Below are 16,245 nucleotides of genomic sequence, written 5' to 3'. Positions count from 1 at the left end.
GGTAAATTTCAAAATATACAATAATAGAAAGATTTAACAAACCCTGAAAGCTATCACCATGATTAAGGAGATAACAACATTTTGCCAGTCTTATCTATTCATTTTTGTTTTATTTGATTTTCAGTATTTTGAAACAAATCCCAGGCAGCATATTTTGTCATGAGATCCATCAGGAGGGAACAGTTTTTAACTCAATGCCAGGACAGGTACAGGGAAAGTGCCTGATCCATTGCTCTGGGTGCCTGGTGGCAGCTCCTTATCCAACACTGAGTCACCAAATCAAGTTCTCTGGTCAATATGAGGATTTCTTGTTTTAATGATGTCAAATGAAATAGAGAATACTAACATGCACTGCACATTGTACAAGTCAGGAGGATTTCTTGAAACTTGGAGATTTACCTGCATATACATATTCTGGGTTACAATGCACTCTGAAATACATTTCTTTCTGTAGATTGTGAAAAATACCTGGGCCAGAAGAAGTAACAAGAGCAAGGAGGGATCATTTCTGAGAAAAAGGAGATGCAGAAGAGAAAAATCAGAAGAAAAGAGGAGGAGAAAGAAGGAAGAAGGACTGAAAGCCACTTCTCTTTCTGCCCTCTGAGTTCCTGCTCCAGTGAAGTGACATGCAGCCCCTTCTCTGCACTCCCTCCCCAGGCTGGATGTGAGGAACCGAGGAACTCTAACGGGGAGACGTGTTCAACCAGACTTCTAAGGAAGAACTGACAGGGCTGACGACTCAAGGAGAAAGAGGCAGGGCTCAAAAGGAGGCTGGAAAGTCCAGTCTGGGTGTGAAGGAAAACGGGAACCCTGGATAGAGGGAGTCAGGTTGAAGGATCACCTGACTTGAACGGCAGAGTAAACTATGAGTAAATTTTCGGCAGGTTAAATATGAGGTAATGGGAAGATATTAGCAGCGTTCATTCTTCTAGCTGGCAATCACAGGTACAAAAGGGAGTCCGGATGAGAAGAAAGCACTGAGGACATGGTGGGGGAAAGTATGAGAACACAGGGAAGGTGGCAGCCAAGCGCAGGGCATCTGCCCCCAGAGCCAGGTCTGTGCTGCCCCCTGCTCAGCCTTTCTTCTTGTCAAAGACCAGCCCCTGGTGGCTGGGTGTGGTGGATCACACCTGTAATCCCAGCACTTTGGGAGGACAAGGCAGGCAGATAACTTGAGGTCAGCCTGGCCAACATGATGAAACTCCATCTCTACCAAAAACACAAAAATTAGCTGGGCATGGTGGTACGTGCCCATAGTCCCGGCTACTCAGGAGGCTGAAGCAGGAGGATCACTTGAATCTGGGAGGCAGAGGTTGCAGTGAGCTGAGGTCACACTACTGCACTCCAACCTGGGCCACAAAGCAAGACTCTGGGGAAAAAAAAAACTGCCTCTCAGGACTGCCTGGCTGTGTGAGCGGGTCACGTGTATACACACACAGGTGCAGTGAACAAGCAGCTACTCTAGGAGGGTGTGGCACCAGGAAGGGTTCGTTCTGCATCGGCCCTCCACTGGCTGATACCTTGGATGGAAAGCTCAGCTGACATCGAGGCCTTCCCTGACCCGTTCACCACCAGGCACGTGTACACTCCCATATCATCTTGGTTGACTCCATGGATTTCCAGAAGCTGCATCCCATTCTTCTCAGACATAGACACACGGGCACTCGGCTGCAGTGGAACATTCCCCTGTGGATGGCAATGGGGTAACTCGGTCACACAAATCTGCCTACCTTCTGGCTGTGTCCTCGTGCCTCCTGCCAATCCTGGTGGGACAGACTCCAGGGCCTGGGCAGCAGTGCCCTCTGCTCTGGGCTCTGTCAGTGTGCTCAGAGAGCTGACTGGACAGTTCAGGGACCCTGACTTGAGGTCTATGGATGTGATGTGGTGCTCTGTCCTGCTTAGAGCAGATGCCTGCAAACTGTTTCGAAGGAGCCTGAGTTTGAGGCAGGAAGTGCAGTATTCCTCACTTCAGTTTTTCCTTACCTCTCTATTCCTTTTAGTCTTTTCCTAGGGGAGTTCAAGACAGTTAGGAAGCAGGTAAAAGGTGTCAACACTCACTTTTACCCAGGGATTCCATCTCTGAAAAACCTATTCTCCCTGGCCATGACTCTACCTGTTCCCCACAGATCTTCACTGCCCTGTTTAACACCCACCCCAACCCCACGCCACTGCTTCCCTGCCCCCCCACCTCTCCCACTTCTGCTTCACTTCCCCCAGCACTGAATGGTTTATAAATCTCTTCCACTTGGAGCCTCCAACAATATTTTGAGGTAGGTGGAATTATTTCTGTCTCACAGATAAGGGAACCAGGGTTCCAAGAAATCAAATGACTTGTCCAGCTTCACAGGCTTTATAAACCAGGAAGCTGTAGCTTGACACCTAGTACTCTAACTTCACAGTCCACTCTCTTGAGATTTCCAGGCTTGTCTTGACTCAAAAGTTTTTCACTATTTTGTGAGTGTAAGAATTGTCAAAACACTGTGGCCTGAGTAACACAGGGAGAGTTGTAATAGGGGCAGGAACATGTATCACTAACAAATGTACAGAGAACCCCTGAGAAGCACCTGAAACAGCAGGAACAGAATGGAAAGACTCCTACTAGTTGAAGGGTCTAACCCTGAATTTGCAGGGTCCATAAGGCTGTGACATGGTTTGGTTGTGTCCTCACCCAAATCTCATCTTGAAATGTAGCTCCCATAATTCCCACATGTCATGGGAGGGAAGCAGTGGGAGGTAACTGAATCATGGGGCAGGTTTTCACATGCTGTTCTCATGATAGTGAATAAATCTGTGATTTGATGGTTTTATAAAGGAGTTCCCTTTCACATGCTCTCTTGCCTGCCACCATATAAGGCATGACTTTGCTCCTCATTTGCCTTTTGCCATGATTGTGAGACCTTCTCAGCCATGTGGAACTGTGAGTCCATTAAACCTCTTTCCTTTACAAATTACCCAGTCTCAGGTATGTCTGCTAGCAGCATGAGAACAGACTAATACAGGCTGGATCAGGGTCAGCGCAGACAGAAACCTCACCTTGAGCCAGGTGACCTACAGTTGGGGCCGGTGAGTAATCTTGCAGGAGAATCGTCCCATCTGTCCTTCTTTGACCACAACTCGGCCCAACTTGGTAGCAAACTTTGGTGGGCACTCCCCCTAGATGCTAGGACGGGTCTCCACTGCTGGAGCTGAAAATCTATCCCTGTAAAGACATTGGCAGAGAATCTAGTCCCAGACAAGGCAGAAATTGTACCCTCTTCTTTCCACCCCACCCAAAGGCACTAAGTTGGGGTCAGAAACCATCAAAGGATAGCGTTCCCAATTTTATGCCTCAGAAACTTTCTCATGCTCTCTCTGGAAAAATGTGTGGGACCAAGATCGATTTCCTCTACCTCTTGGGCATACAACTAGACTTCATTTACTAGCCTGCCTTGCAGTTAGGTATGCCTGAATTCTACCGAGCTCTGGCTGAAAGCTGGGGTTTTGACCAGGAGCCCATGAGCAGAAGAACGGTATGCCACTTCCAGGGCCACCTCATAAGAACCTCCTGTGAGGGTCCGCACAGTCTCTCATTCACTCTAGTGGTGAGATGCAGAAGGCCCAGCAGGGGCTCAAGGGCCTAGGAGATGAAGCTGTAAAATGGAAGAAGCCTGGGCTCCTAGAAAATAATGTGGAAGGCTCTCCACTTGTTCCAGGATATCTGAATTGAACTTTTCTTGAGTAAGAAACAAACTTTCACTGGGTTGAGCCATTGTGATTTGAGGCTTGTCCATTACAGCAGCTGCTGTTACCCGCCTCTTCTAGGTTTGCGTATTTCAGTCTTCTGACTACTGCCTTGATTGTTAGAGTCCACTGCAGACTATGGCCACCTCTTCCACCTCCTTAGCATTTAGCAACTGGGCCAGTCAAAGGGGCCAATGACAGAGGCAGCAAGGTCAGGAGGTGCTGCGTGTGAATGACACATCTCATTGCACTAGGCCCTTTGGTTAATATAACCTAGGAGAGCCAAGAATTACTCCCCAGACCTATCCTGCTCAAGTCAGCAGGAAAGTGATCCAACCCTTATTCTGTCTTGAACATCAAGGACTTACCCCAAGGTTTTGGAAACAACAGGTTGACCAAGTTGGTTAGCAAAACTTCCTGCAAGAAAAAGGGCTGATGAGTCAGGTCTGAGCCACCAACTTGGAGCAATGAAAGTAAAAAAGATTCAACACCAGGGGTGGGTGAGATAGTAATGGTGATCATTAATCTTGACTGAGCATGGGCTGTGTCATTATGGGTATTATGGTAGGTGTTTACATACATTATCATGTGAATTTCTTGCAATAATTTTATGAAGCTGATACTATACTATCTTATTTTTTAAAAAATTTATTTTGCTTTGGGTGCATACTATAATCTGGCATTTCTCCTCGTTATCCCTCACCACGCCCCCACTGTCTCTCCCCTATCCCCACAACTGCCCCGAGTGTGTGATGCTCCTCTCCCTGAGTCCACATGTTCTTGTTCAACACCCACCTATGAGTGAGAGCATACGGTGTTTGACTTTCTGTTCTTGTGTCAGTTTGCTGAGAATGATGGTTTCCAGATTCATCCAAGTACCTACAAAGGACACGAACTCATCATTTTTATGGCTGCATAGTATTCCATGGTGTATATGTACCACATTTTCTTTGTCCAGTCTATCATTGATGGGCATTTGGGGTGGTTCCAGGTCTTTGCTATTGTACACAGTGCTGCAATGAACATACATATGCATGTGTCTTTATAGTAAAACTATTTATAGTTCTTTGGGTATATACCCAGTAATGGGCTTGCTGGGTCAAATGGAATTTCTATTTCTAGATCCTTGAGAAATCACCACACTGTCTTCCACAATGGTTGAACTAATTTACACTCCTACCAACTGTGTAAGAGTGCTCCTATTTCTCTACATCCTCTTCAGCATCTGTTGTCATTTTTTAGTGATCACCATTCTAACTGGCTTCAGATGATATCTCAATGTGGTTTTGATTTGTATTTCTCTAATGACCAGTGATGATGAGCATTTTTTTATATATTTGTTGGCCTCATGTATGTCTTCTTTTGAAAAGTGTCTGTTCATATCCCTTGCCCGCTTTTGAATGGGGTTGTTTTTTTTTCTTGTATATATGTTTTAGTTCTTTGTAGATTCTGGATATTAGCCCTTTGTCAGATGGGTAGATTGCAATTTTTTTCCCCATTCTGTTGGTTGCCAATTCATTCTAATCATGGTTTCTTTTGCTGTTCAGAAACTCTGGAGTTTGATTAGATCCCATTTGTCTATCTTGGCTTTTATGGTCATTGCTTTTGGTGTTTTAACCATGAAGTCCTTGCCTATGCCTATGTCCTGGATGGTTTTACCTATGTTTTCTTCTAGTATTTTTATGGCATTAGGTTTTATGTTTAAATATTTGATCCATTTGGAGTTAATTTTAGTGTAAGGTGACAGGTAGAGGTCCAGTTTCCACTTTCTGCACTTAGCTAGCCAGTTTTCCCAACACCATTTATTCAACATGGAGTCCTTTCCCCATTGCTTGTTTTTGCTGGGTTTGTCAAAGATCAGATGGTTGTAGATGTGTGGTGTTTCTTCTGAGGTCTCTGTTCTGTTCCATTGGTCTATGTCTCTGTTTTGGTGCCAGTACCATGCTGTTTTGATTACTGTAACCTTGTAGTATAGTTTGAAGTCCAGCAGTGTGATACCTACAGCTTTGTTCTTTTTGCTTAGGATTATCTTGGCTATGCAGGGTCTTTTGTGATTCCATATGACGTTTAAAGTGTTTTTTTTTTTTTCAAGTTCTGTGAAGAAGGTCATTAGTAGCTTGATGGGGATAGCATTGAATCTATAGATTACTTTGGGCAGTATGGCCATTTTCACGATAATGATTCTTCCTAACCATGAGCACGGAATGTTTCTCCAACTGTTTGTGTCCTCTCTTATTTTGTTGAGCAGTGGTTTGTAGTTCTCCTTGAAGAGGTCCTTTATGTTCCCTGTTAGTTGTATTCCTAAGTATTTTATTCTCTTTATAGCAATTGTGAATGGCAGTTCGTTCTTGATTTGGCTCTCTTTAAGTCTGTTATTGGTGTATAGGAATGCTTGTGATTTTTGCACATTAATTTTGTATCCTGAGACTTTGCTGAAGTTGCTTATCAGTTTCAGGAGATTTTGGGCTGAGACAATGGAGTCTTGTAGATATACAATCTTGTCGTCTGCAAATAGAGACAATTTGACTTCCTCATTTCCTAATTGAATACACTTTATATCTTTTTCTTGCCTGATTGCTCTGGCTAGAACTTCCAATACAATATTGAATAGGAGTGGTGAGAGAGGGCATCCGTGTCTAGTGTCACATTTCAAAGGGAATGCTTCCAGTTTTTGCCCATTCAGTATGATATTGGCTGTTGGTTTCTCATAAATAGCTTTTATTATTTTGAGATACGTTCCCACAATACCTAGTTTATTGAGGATTTTTAGCATACAGGGCTGTTGAATTTTGTCAAAGGCCTTCCATGCATCAATTGAGATAGATAATCTTGTGGTTTTTGTCTTTGGTTCTGTTTATGTGGTGAATTGCGTTTATAGACTTGTGTATGTTGAACCAAACTTGCATCCCCGGGATGAAGCCTACTTGATCATGGTGGGGAAGGTTTTTCATGTGCTGCTGGAATCGCTTTGCCAGTATTTTATTGAAGATTTTTCATCTATCTTCATCATGGATATTGGCCTGAAGTTTTCTTTTCTTGCTGAGTCTCTGCCAGATTTTGGTATCAGGATGATGTTGGTCTCATAAAATGATTTGGGAAGGATTCCTTCTTTTTGAATTGTTTGGAATAGTTTCAGAAGGAATGGTACCAGCTCCTCTTTGTATGTCTGGTAGAATTTGGCTGTGAATCCATCTGGACCTGGGCTTTTTTTTGAGTGGTAGGCTCTTAATTGCTGCCTCAACTTCAGACCTTGTTGTTAGTCTATTCAGGGTTTCAACTTCTTCCTGGTTTAAGCTTGGGAGGATGCAGGTGTCCAGGAATTTATCCGTTTCTTCCAGGTTTACTAGTTTATGTGCATTGGGTTGTTTGTAATAATCTCTGATGATGGTTTGTATTTCTGTGGAATCTGTGGTGATATCCCCTTTATCATTTTTTACTGCCTCTATTTGATTATTCTCTCTTTTCTTTTTTATTAATCTGGCTAGTGGTCTGTCTATTTTGTTGATCTCTTCGAAAAACCAGCTCCTGGATTTATTGATTTTTTGAAGGGTTTTTGGTCTCTATTTCCTTCAGTTCTGTTCTGATCTTAGTTATTTCTTGTCTTCTGCTAGGTTTTGAGATTTTTGATCTTGTTCCTCTAGCCCTTTCAATTTTAATGATAGGGTGTCAATTTTAGATCTTTCCTTGCTTGTCATGTGGGCATTTATGGCTGTATATTTTCCTCTAGACACTGCTTTAAATGTGTCCCAGAGATTCTGGTATGTTGTGTCTTTGTTCTCGTTGGTTTCCAAGAATATGTTTATTTCTGCCTTCATTTTATTGTTTATCCAGTCAACATTCGAGAGCCAGTTTTTCAGTTTCCATGAAGCTGTGCGGTTCTGAGTCAGTTTCTGAATTCTGATTTCTAAGTTGATTGCACTGTGGTCTGAGAGACTATTAGTTATGATTTCCATTCTTTTGAATTTGCTGAGGAGTGATTTATTTCCAATTATGTGATCAATTTTAGAGTAGGTGTGATGTGGTGCTGAGAAGAATGTATATTCTGTGGATTTGGGGTGGAAAGTTCCATAAATGTCTGTTAGGTTTGCTTGGTCCAGGTCTGAGTTCAAGTCCTGGATATCCTTATTATTTTTCTGTCTCATTGATCTGTCTAATATTAACAATGGGGTGTTAAAGTTTCGCACTATTATTATGTGGGATTCTCAGTCTCTTTGTAAGTCATTAAGAACTTGCTTTTTGTATCTGGTTTCTCCTGTATTTGATGCATATATATTTAGGATCATTAGCTCTTCTTGTTACATTGATCCTTTTACCATTATGTAAAGCCCTTCTTTGTCTCTTTTGATGTTTGTTGGTTTAAAGTCTATCTTATCAGAGATGAGAATTGCAACTCCTGCTTTTTTTTTTTTTGCTCTCCATTTGCTTGGTAAGTCTTCCTCCATCCCTTTATTTTGAGCCTTTGTGTATCTTTGCCTGTGAGATGTATTTCTTGGATACAGCACACAGTTTGGTTTTGGCTTTTTATCCAATTTGCCAGTCTGTGTCTTCTGATCAGTGTGTTTAGCCCATTTACATTTAGGGTTAATATTGTTATGTGTGAATTTGACCCTGCCATTTTGATGCTAGCTGGCTGTTTTGCCCATTAGTTTATGCAGTTTCTTCATTGTGTCAATGCTCTTTACCATTTGGTATGTTTTTGGAGTGGCTGGTACTGTTTGTTCTTTCTATGTTTAGTGCCTCTTTCAGGAGTTCTTGTAAAGCAGGCCTGGTGGTGATGAAATCTCTGTGTACTTGCTTCTTCATAAAGGATTTTATTTCTCCTTCACTTATGAAGCTTAGTTTGGCTGGATATGAAATTCTGGGTTGAAAGTTCTTTTCTTTAAGGATGTTGAATATTGGCCCCACTCTCTTCTGGCTTGTAGGGTTTCTGCCGAGAGATCTGCTGTGAATCTGATGGGCTTCCCTTTGTGGGTAACCCGACCTTTCTGTCTGGCTGCCCTTAGCATTTTCTCCTTCAACACTGGTGAATCTGATGGTTATGTGCCTTGGGGTTGCTCTTCTTGACGAATATCTTTATGGTGTTCTCTGTATTTCCTGGACTTGAATATTGGCCTGCCTTGTTAGGTTGGGGAAGTTTTCCTGCATAGCATCCTGAAGAGTATTTTCCAGCTTGGATTCATTCTCTCCGTCACATTCAGGTACACCTATCAAACGTAGATTAGGTCTTTTCACATACTCCCATATTTCTTGGAGACTTTGTTCATTGTTTTTTTACCTTTTTTCCTCTAATCTTGCCTTCTCATTTGATTTCATTGAGTTGATCTTTGTCCTCTTATATCCTTTGTTCTGCTTGGTCAATTCAGCCGTTGAAACTTGTTTATGTTTTGCGAAGTTCTTGTGCTGTGTTTTTCAGCTCCATCAATTCACTTATATTCCTCTGTAAGTTGTTTATTCTCATTAGCATTTTGTCAACTCTTTTTTTAAGGTTCTTAGTTTCTTTGCATTGGGTTAGAACATGTTCTTTTAGCTCAGAGAAGTTTCTTATTACCCCGATTCTCAAGCCTGTTTCTATCATTTCATCACACTCATTCTCCATCCAGCCTTGTTCCCTTGCTAGTGAGGAGTTGTGATCCCTTGTAAGAGGAGATGCCTTCTGGTTTTGGGTGTTTTCATCCTTTTTGCACTGGTTTCTTCCCATCTTTGTGGATTTATCCACCTGTTGTCTTTGTAGTTGTAGACTTTCAGATTGGGTCTGTGAATGGACGTCCAGTTTGTTGATGATGAAGTCATTTCTTTCTGTTTCTTAGTTTTCCTTCTAACAGTCTGGCTCCTCTGCTGTAGGACTGCTAAGGTCCACTCCAGGCCCTGCTTACCTGGGGATCATTTGCAACAGTTGCAGAACAGTAAGTGTTGCTGCCAGTTTTTTCTTCTGCTATCTTTGTCCCAGAAGGATACCAGCCAGATGTCAGTCTGAGCTCTCCTTTATGAGATGACTCTTTGCAATAATGGGGATCAGGGAGCTGCTTGAGGAGACATTGTGTCCTTTATAGGAGCTTAAGTGCTGGGCTGTGAGCTCTGTTGTTCATTCTGAGCTGCTGTGCAGGCACTTTTAGGTCAGCTGCAGCAGAACTCATAAACCGCCCCCCCCCCCATTTTTTTTCCCCAGGTGCTCTGTCCCTGGGAGTTAGGGCTTTATGAGTTTCAGTTGTGCTGCTGCCTTTTTTCAGGACTACCCTGCCCAGCCAGGAGGCAGCCTAGTCACTGTCTGCCTGCACAGGCTTTGCTGAGCTGCTGTGGGCTCTGCCCAGCTGCCGTGTGAAGTTCCCTGCAGTCCTGTTTTACAGATGTAGTTAGAACTGCCTCGGCACTGGCAGCCCACCTCTATAATGGTGTACTCTCTCTGTAATGGCGGGCTGCCTCTGCAATGGCCTGCTGTGTCAGCAATGGCATACTACCTCCCTAGTGGTGGATTGTGTCGGTAATGGCAGACGCCCCTTCCCCGCAGATCTGGATTGTCCTGGGTTCAGCTTTGCTTGCTGTAAAACTCTCAATCCAGAGCATTTCAGATTGTTGTTTTTTGTGGGCGTGGGACCAGCTGAGCCTGATCACCTGGCTTCCTGCCTCAGAGCCCCCCCCCCCTTTTTTTTTAATTGAACGGTTGATTCTGTGTCCCAGGCGTTCCAGTCGCCTGTTAAAAAGGCACTGGGATCTGCGTGATTTTCCATGTGGGGACCCCCTGCTCCGGCAGAAACAGTCGTGCTGAGATTCATGGTGCTTTTTTGCCCGGGAAACTCCTGGTCTGGCTCCCTGTTTCAGTCCTCTTTTTTATCAGTTGAATGGGTGAGTCTGTCTCCAAGGAACTCCAATCACCAGCTAAAATGACGCCCGGACCCGTGTATTTTGTACAGTGAACCGCTGCACCAGGGTAGTGGCCAAAACAGCCACACCGGGCAAGACAGCCACGCTGGCCAAAACAGTTATGCTGGCAACCTGTCGGGCTCCTCCGCCTGGGAATCTCCTGGTCTGTGGGCAATAAAAATCTGTCTGGAAGTGTGGCATCCAATCATCCTCCACACTTTCACTGGGAACTGCAATCCCGAGCTGCTCCTGATTGGCCATCTTGGATCCGTCTTCCGACTCCCCTTTTTTAGATCATGTGTGGCAACTTTCTGAGGTTGCCATGGCATTTGTAAACTATCATGGTGCTGGTGGCAATGTAGCAGTGGGGATGACCAGAGGTCACTCACTTGGCCATCTTGGTTTTGGTGGGTTTTGGACTGGCTTCTTTACTGCAGACTGTTTTATCAGCAAGGTGTCTGTGACCTGTATCCTGTGCTGACCTCCTATTTCATCCTGTGAATTAGAATGCCTTCACCACCTGGAATGCAGCCCAGTACGTCTCAGCCTGCTTTTACCCAGTTCCTATTCAAGATGGAGTTGCCATGGTTCACACGCCTCTGGTAGCTGGGCTCCTCGGGATCTCCTGACATTCTGTCCCCTCTGTCCCCAGCTCCTGGGCCCCTCTGCACTCACTGCCATCGCTGTCTTCCTGAGCTGCCTCCTTCTGAATTTCTTCATGAGCAAGAAGAGGAATCACCATCAGGTTCAGCTTTTGGGAAAGGGAAGGACCAGGCAGGAAGTAGGGTGGAAGACACAGGCCCTGGTGTGGGTGAAGGGGAGGGAAGAGCTGAGTGGGAGTCGGCAGGTCTGGCTTTGTTCTTGTCTCTGTGAGTTGCCCATTATGCAGACCTGCCTGGCTCCTTCCCCATCGCAGTGGATGGCGGCTCCTTCCTCCAGTGTTCAGGCCCCAGGCCCTGGATCAGATCAATGCCTTTTTCTCCTGCACCCCATCAGTCAGCAGATTTGCTTGGTGTCAGCTTGAAAATGTATCCAGCAGCGAGGCCCTGGCTCACTCCCTACTCCCCTCAGCCTCTCTCCAATCCCAGCCATAGGAGACCTGTGTGATTCGAATCCAGTGCACCCTCCTCTGCTCAGACCCACGGCGGCCACATTTTCCTCAGTCTGAGCCAAAGGCCCCACAGTGGCCCACCGGGCCTGCCCTGAGCTGCCTCATTGCCTCCAGCCTCACCTTCCACCGGTCTCCCTCCCTTCCCCACCTACTACCCTTCCCCATCCTCACGCCTGCCTGATGTTCATACATCTCTCCAGGCATCTGCTTTAGCTCTTCCCTCTTCCTGGACCACCCTCACTCCAGAAGACCCTTGTCACCTCCAGCACCTTCTGCAGTCAGGGCCTCCTCTCTCACCACTGTCCAGCAAGGACATAGCCCTCCCATCCCTCTCCCAGCAGCCCCCTTCCTTGGCCTGTCCTCGGTTAGTTTTTGCTTTTCCCCAGCACTTCCCACTTCCTAAAGTGCCCTGCAGGAAGCGCCTGGCAGGAGCCCATGGCCTTGCTCTCCTTAGACTGGCAGCTCCACAGCAGCATGGGCCACTCCCTGTGACAGACTCAGTATCTAGTTAGTGCTCAGCATGCAGAAGGTGCTGGATAAGTGTTTGAGAACTATGGAAGAAACCAGCGAGGGGAGAAGGGAAGGAGAGAGGAAGGGAAGAAGGAAGGGAGGGGAGAAAGGAGGGAGGGGAGGAGTGAAAAGGAGGGAGGGAAGGAAAGATAGGAAAGGGGAGGACAGATGGAGGGAAGGAAAGAGTTGAAAGAGGAAGAGAAGGAATGAAGGAGGGAAAGAAGAAAGAGAGGAGGGAGGGAGGGAAGGAAAAAAGAGAGAGCAGAAAGAAAGGGCAGTAGAGCAGAACAAGGGAGTAGGGAAGGAAAGAAAGGTGGGAGAGAGGAAGGGAGGGAAGGGGGATAAAGGGAAGAAACTTATTTCCTCTCCAGGCCCAGCTGTCCCAATGTCCATCTGTCACTTGGACTGTTTCTCCAGCCTCCTGCATGGCCTCCTCCGGGCACAGTGGCTCATGCCTGTAATCTCGGCACTTTGGGAGGTTGAGGCAGGCAGATCGCCTGAGGTTAGGAGTTCAAAACCAGCCTGACCAACACGGCAAAGTGCTCTCTATTAAAAAATACAAAGATTAGCTCAGCATGGTGGCAGGCACCTATAATGCCAGCTACTCCAGAATCTCAGGCAGGAGAATCACTTGAACACGGGAGGCAGAGGTTACAGTGAGCCAACATTGTGCCACTGCACTCCAACCTGGTAACAGAGTAAGACTCCATCTCAAAAAATAACAAAAAACCTTCTCCAGGCAGTTGCCCTCTGATGATGTCCCCCTCTGCCGGTGAAGCATGGGAGACACGAAACTCGTGCCTGACCCTAAAGTGCCAAGTGACCTTGCTCATGCACTCCTCTGGCCACACTGAGCATCCTCTGAGTCATGCTGCTCCCTCTGCCTGGGTTTCTGCTGCCCCCTGTCTCAAAGCCTCCCCTCCCTCTTCCTGGCTCCTGCCCCCGTTCCTCTGCCTGCCCAGCACCCACCTCCTGGTTATTTAACGGGTAGCTCAGGCTGTGATGCCAGCACTTTAGGAGGCCGAGGGCAGAGGATCACTTGAGCCAAGAGCTTGAGGCCAGCCTGGGCAACATAGTGAGACCCCCCCCCCCAACTCTACCAAAAACGTAAAAGGAAGGAAGAAAGATGTAGCTCAGGCATTACTCACCTCCAGGTAGCCTTCCTGATGGCACCATACCAGGTGGGCTCAGGGGCAGCCTCTGTTCTCCGGGCATCAGAAGCTGCCTCCCCGGGGTAATGGTCCCAGGTCAGCTTCTGCAGGAGTCCAGGCACAAGATGACAGTGGATGGATCAGGACTGAGGGTCAGAGATGTGGAGAGGCAGACAGCTTTGGGATGCAGTTGGCGAGATCAGTGAGATTTGCTGCAGGGTGACTGTCAGGGTGCAGGGGAGAATTCTGGAGCGGTCCTGTCTTCATCTCTCTCTTCCCTCCAAACCCAGGAGAGCAAATGAGGCAGAAGGACTTGCAGGCCTGGCTCACCAGCTCCATCCTCAGGATTTCGAGGACCATCAAGTTCCATGGCTGTGAGGGAGCCTTTCTGGACAGAGTCCTGGGCATCTGGGGCCAGGATCTGGGCGCCTTGACCTCCGGTCTCCTCTTCTCTGTGTCGCTGGTGTCCTTCCAAGCATCTACATTTCTGGTGATGTTACTCTAGTCTCTATGCTGAGCAGGACTGGGGAAGGAGTCTGGGGGTCTCGGGGGGAGGTAGGTGGAGCCTCCCAGATCTTACCACCATGTCCATCAAAACCCACACATTCTGGATCCTGTTTTCTTGGGGTTCCTGCTGTTTTCTGCGTGAACAAATTAATCACATCATTCTGGTGAAGGTGGCAGTGGCTGATGAGGTCTGTTGTTCTGAGAGTTCCAGGCTTCTAGTGATGTGGGGAGGACGATTCAGGTGCGGGCATGCTGCAGAGGTAGAATCCGGGGTCTGAGTGGCTTTCCTGCTGCTGGACAGTAGATGTCCACAGCTACCCTGTCACTGACATGATCCTTGTCCTGCCATTCTGTCATTTAGTTCCGATGGCTGTCAGAACAATCTTCCTAAAGCACAGTTTTCAGAATTTAAACATGTTGATACATAGGCCAGGCATAGTGACTCATGCCTGCCATTCCAGCTCTTTGGGAGGCTGAGGTGGCTTGAACCCAGGTGGCGGAGGTTGCAGTGAGCCGAGATTGTGCTAATGCACTCTACACCTGCACCTGATTTCTCTTTACTTTTTTATTTTTGAAGACAGTCTTGCTCTGTTCCCCAGGCTGGAGTGTAGTGATGCAATGTCAGCTCACTGCAACCTCCACCTCCCAAGTTGAAGCAATCCTCCCATCTCACCCTCCTGAGTTGCTAGGATTACAGGCAAGTGCCACCATGCCTGGGTCTTTTTTTTTTTTTTTTTTTTTTTTTTTACTTTTAGTAGAGATGGAATTTCACCATGTTGACCAGGCTGGTCTTGAACTTCTTACCTCAAGGGATCCAACCACCTCAGCCTCCCAAAGTGCTGGGATTACAGGTGTGAGCCACCACACCTGGCCATACCTGCTTTAGTATTTATTCTTCATAGCGCTCTCCACCTGATGTGCTGTCTGTGTTACTGGTTTGTTTATGGATCGCCTGTCTCTTTCCCCCTCGTTAGAATGATGGATCCATTAAGACAGCAGCAACTTTGTTTTGCTCATTGCTGTTTCCCCAGAGCCTGGAATCCTGCCGGGTATATGATAACCAGGCAGTAGTTATTCCTAGAATGAATGAATGAATGTAAGAATGAATAAATGGCCAGGTGCTGTGGCTCATGCCTGTAATCCCAACACTTGGGAAGCCAAGGTGGGCAGATCGCTTGAGGTCAGGATTTCAAGACCTGCCTGGACAACATGGTGAAACCCCATCTCTACTAAATATAAAAAAGTTAGCTAGAAGTGGTGATGCACGCCTGTAATCCCAGCTACTCGGGAGGCTGAGGCAGGAGAATTGCCTGCACCCAGGAGGTGGAGGTTGCAGTGAGTCGAGATCATGTCACTGCACTGTAGCCTGGCAGAAAGAGAGAGACTGTCTCAGAAATAAATAAAAATAATTTAAAAAAAGAATGAATGAAAGACAAGAAGGCCTAGATGGAAGGAATAAGTTGCAGTAATCAATAGTGCACAAGGGAAATTACAGTGAATGAGAATTTATTTGAATATTTCAAGATAGCTAGAAGAGAAGGATTTTCATGTTCCCAAAACAAAAGATAAATATTTGAGGTGATGACTGTCTTAGTTACCCTGATTTGATCATTATATATTGTCTACAGCTGGGGTCCCCAACCCTTTTGGCCATGGATCAGTACCAGTCTGTAGGCTATTTTTGTTTTTCTTTTTTTTTTTTTTGTTTTTTTTGTTTTTTTTTTTTGAGACAGAGTCTCACTCTGTGCAGCAGCGAGATCTCAGGTAAATGTAACCTCCACCTCTGAGGTTCAAGCAATTCTCCTGCCTCAGCCTCCTGAGTAGCTGGAATTACAGCCATGTACCACCACAGCTGGCTAATTTTTGTATTTTTAGTAGACACAGCGTTTCACCATGTTGGCCAGGCTGGTCCCAAACTCCTTACTTCAGGTGATTCGCTCTCCTCATTCTCCCAAAATGCTGGGATTACAAGTGTTAGCCATTGCATCCGGCCTTTTTTTTTTTTTTTTCCGACACAGAGTTTTGCTCTTGTTGCCCAGGCTGGAATGCAATGGCATGATCTTGGCTTTCTGCCACCTCTGCCTCCCAGATTCAAGTGACTTTCCTGCCTCAGACTCCCAAGTAGCTGGAATTACAGGTATGAGCCACCACACCAGGCTAATTTTCGTATTTCTAGTAGAGAAAGGGTGTTTCTATGTTGGTCAGGTTGGTCTCAAACTCCCGACCTCAGCTGACCCACCTGCCTCAGTCTCCCAAAGTGCTGGGATCACAGGCGTGAGCCACTGTGCCTGGCTCACCTGTTAGGAACTGGGCAGGCATCACAGCAGGTGAACAGTGGGCAGGCGAGGGAGGCTTCATCTGTGTTCACAGCCACTCCTTATTGCTAGC

The 16,245-nt window shown here is 46.2% G+C and overlaps 1 protein-coding gene across 1 annotated transcript in view; it reads right to left on the bottom strand.

Annotated features, from left to right (window-relative positions):
- LOC116543579 (myosin light chain kinase, smooth muscle-like) overlaps positions 1 to 4,402 on the bottom strand; it is a 6,530-nt gene extending 2,128 nt beyond the window's left edge. The window contains exons 1-3 of the mRNA XM_032269241.1: positions 4,089 to 4,402; positions 3,034 to 3,199; positions 1,521 to 1,686 (exon numbers count right to left, since the gene is read on the bottom strand). Of these exons, the coding sequence (XP_032125132.1) occupies positions 1,521 to 1,650 (130 nt within the window). The 5' untranslated portion in view covers positions 1,651 to 1,686; positions 3,034 to 3,199; positions 4,089 to 4,402. The remainder of the gene's footprint in view (positions 1 to 1,520; positions 1,687 to 3,033; positions 3,200 to 4,088) is intronic.
- Between the last annotated feature and the right edge of the window lie 11,843 nt (positions 4,403 to 16,245).

Source organism: Sapajus apella, unplaced genomic scaffold, assembly GCF_009761245.1.
Source record: "Sapajus apella isolate SASKATOON/1434 unplaced genomic scaffold, GSC_monkey_1.0 scaffold190, whole genome shotgun sequence".
Taxonomy (NCBI): Eukaryota; Metazoa; Chordata; class Mammalia; order Primates; family Cebidae; genus Sapajus; species Sapajus apella.
This window is presented reverse-complemented; position numbering and strand designations above follow the sequence as displayed.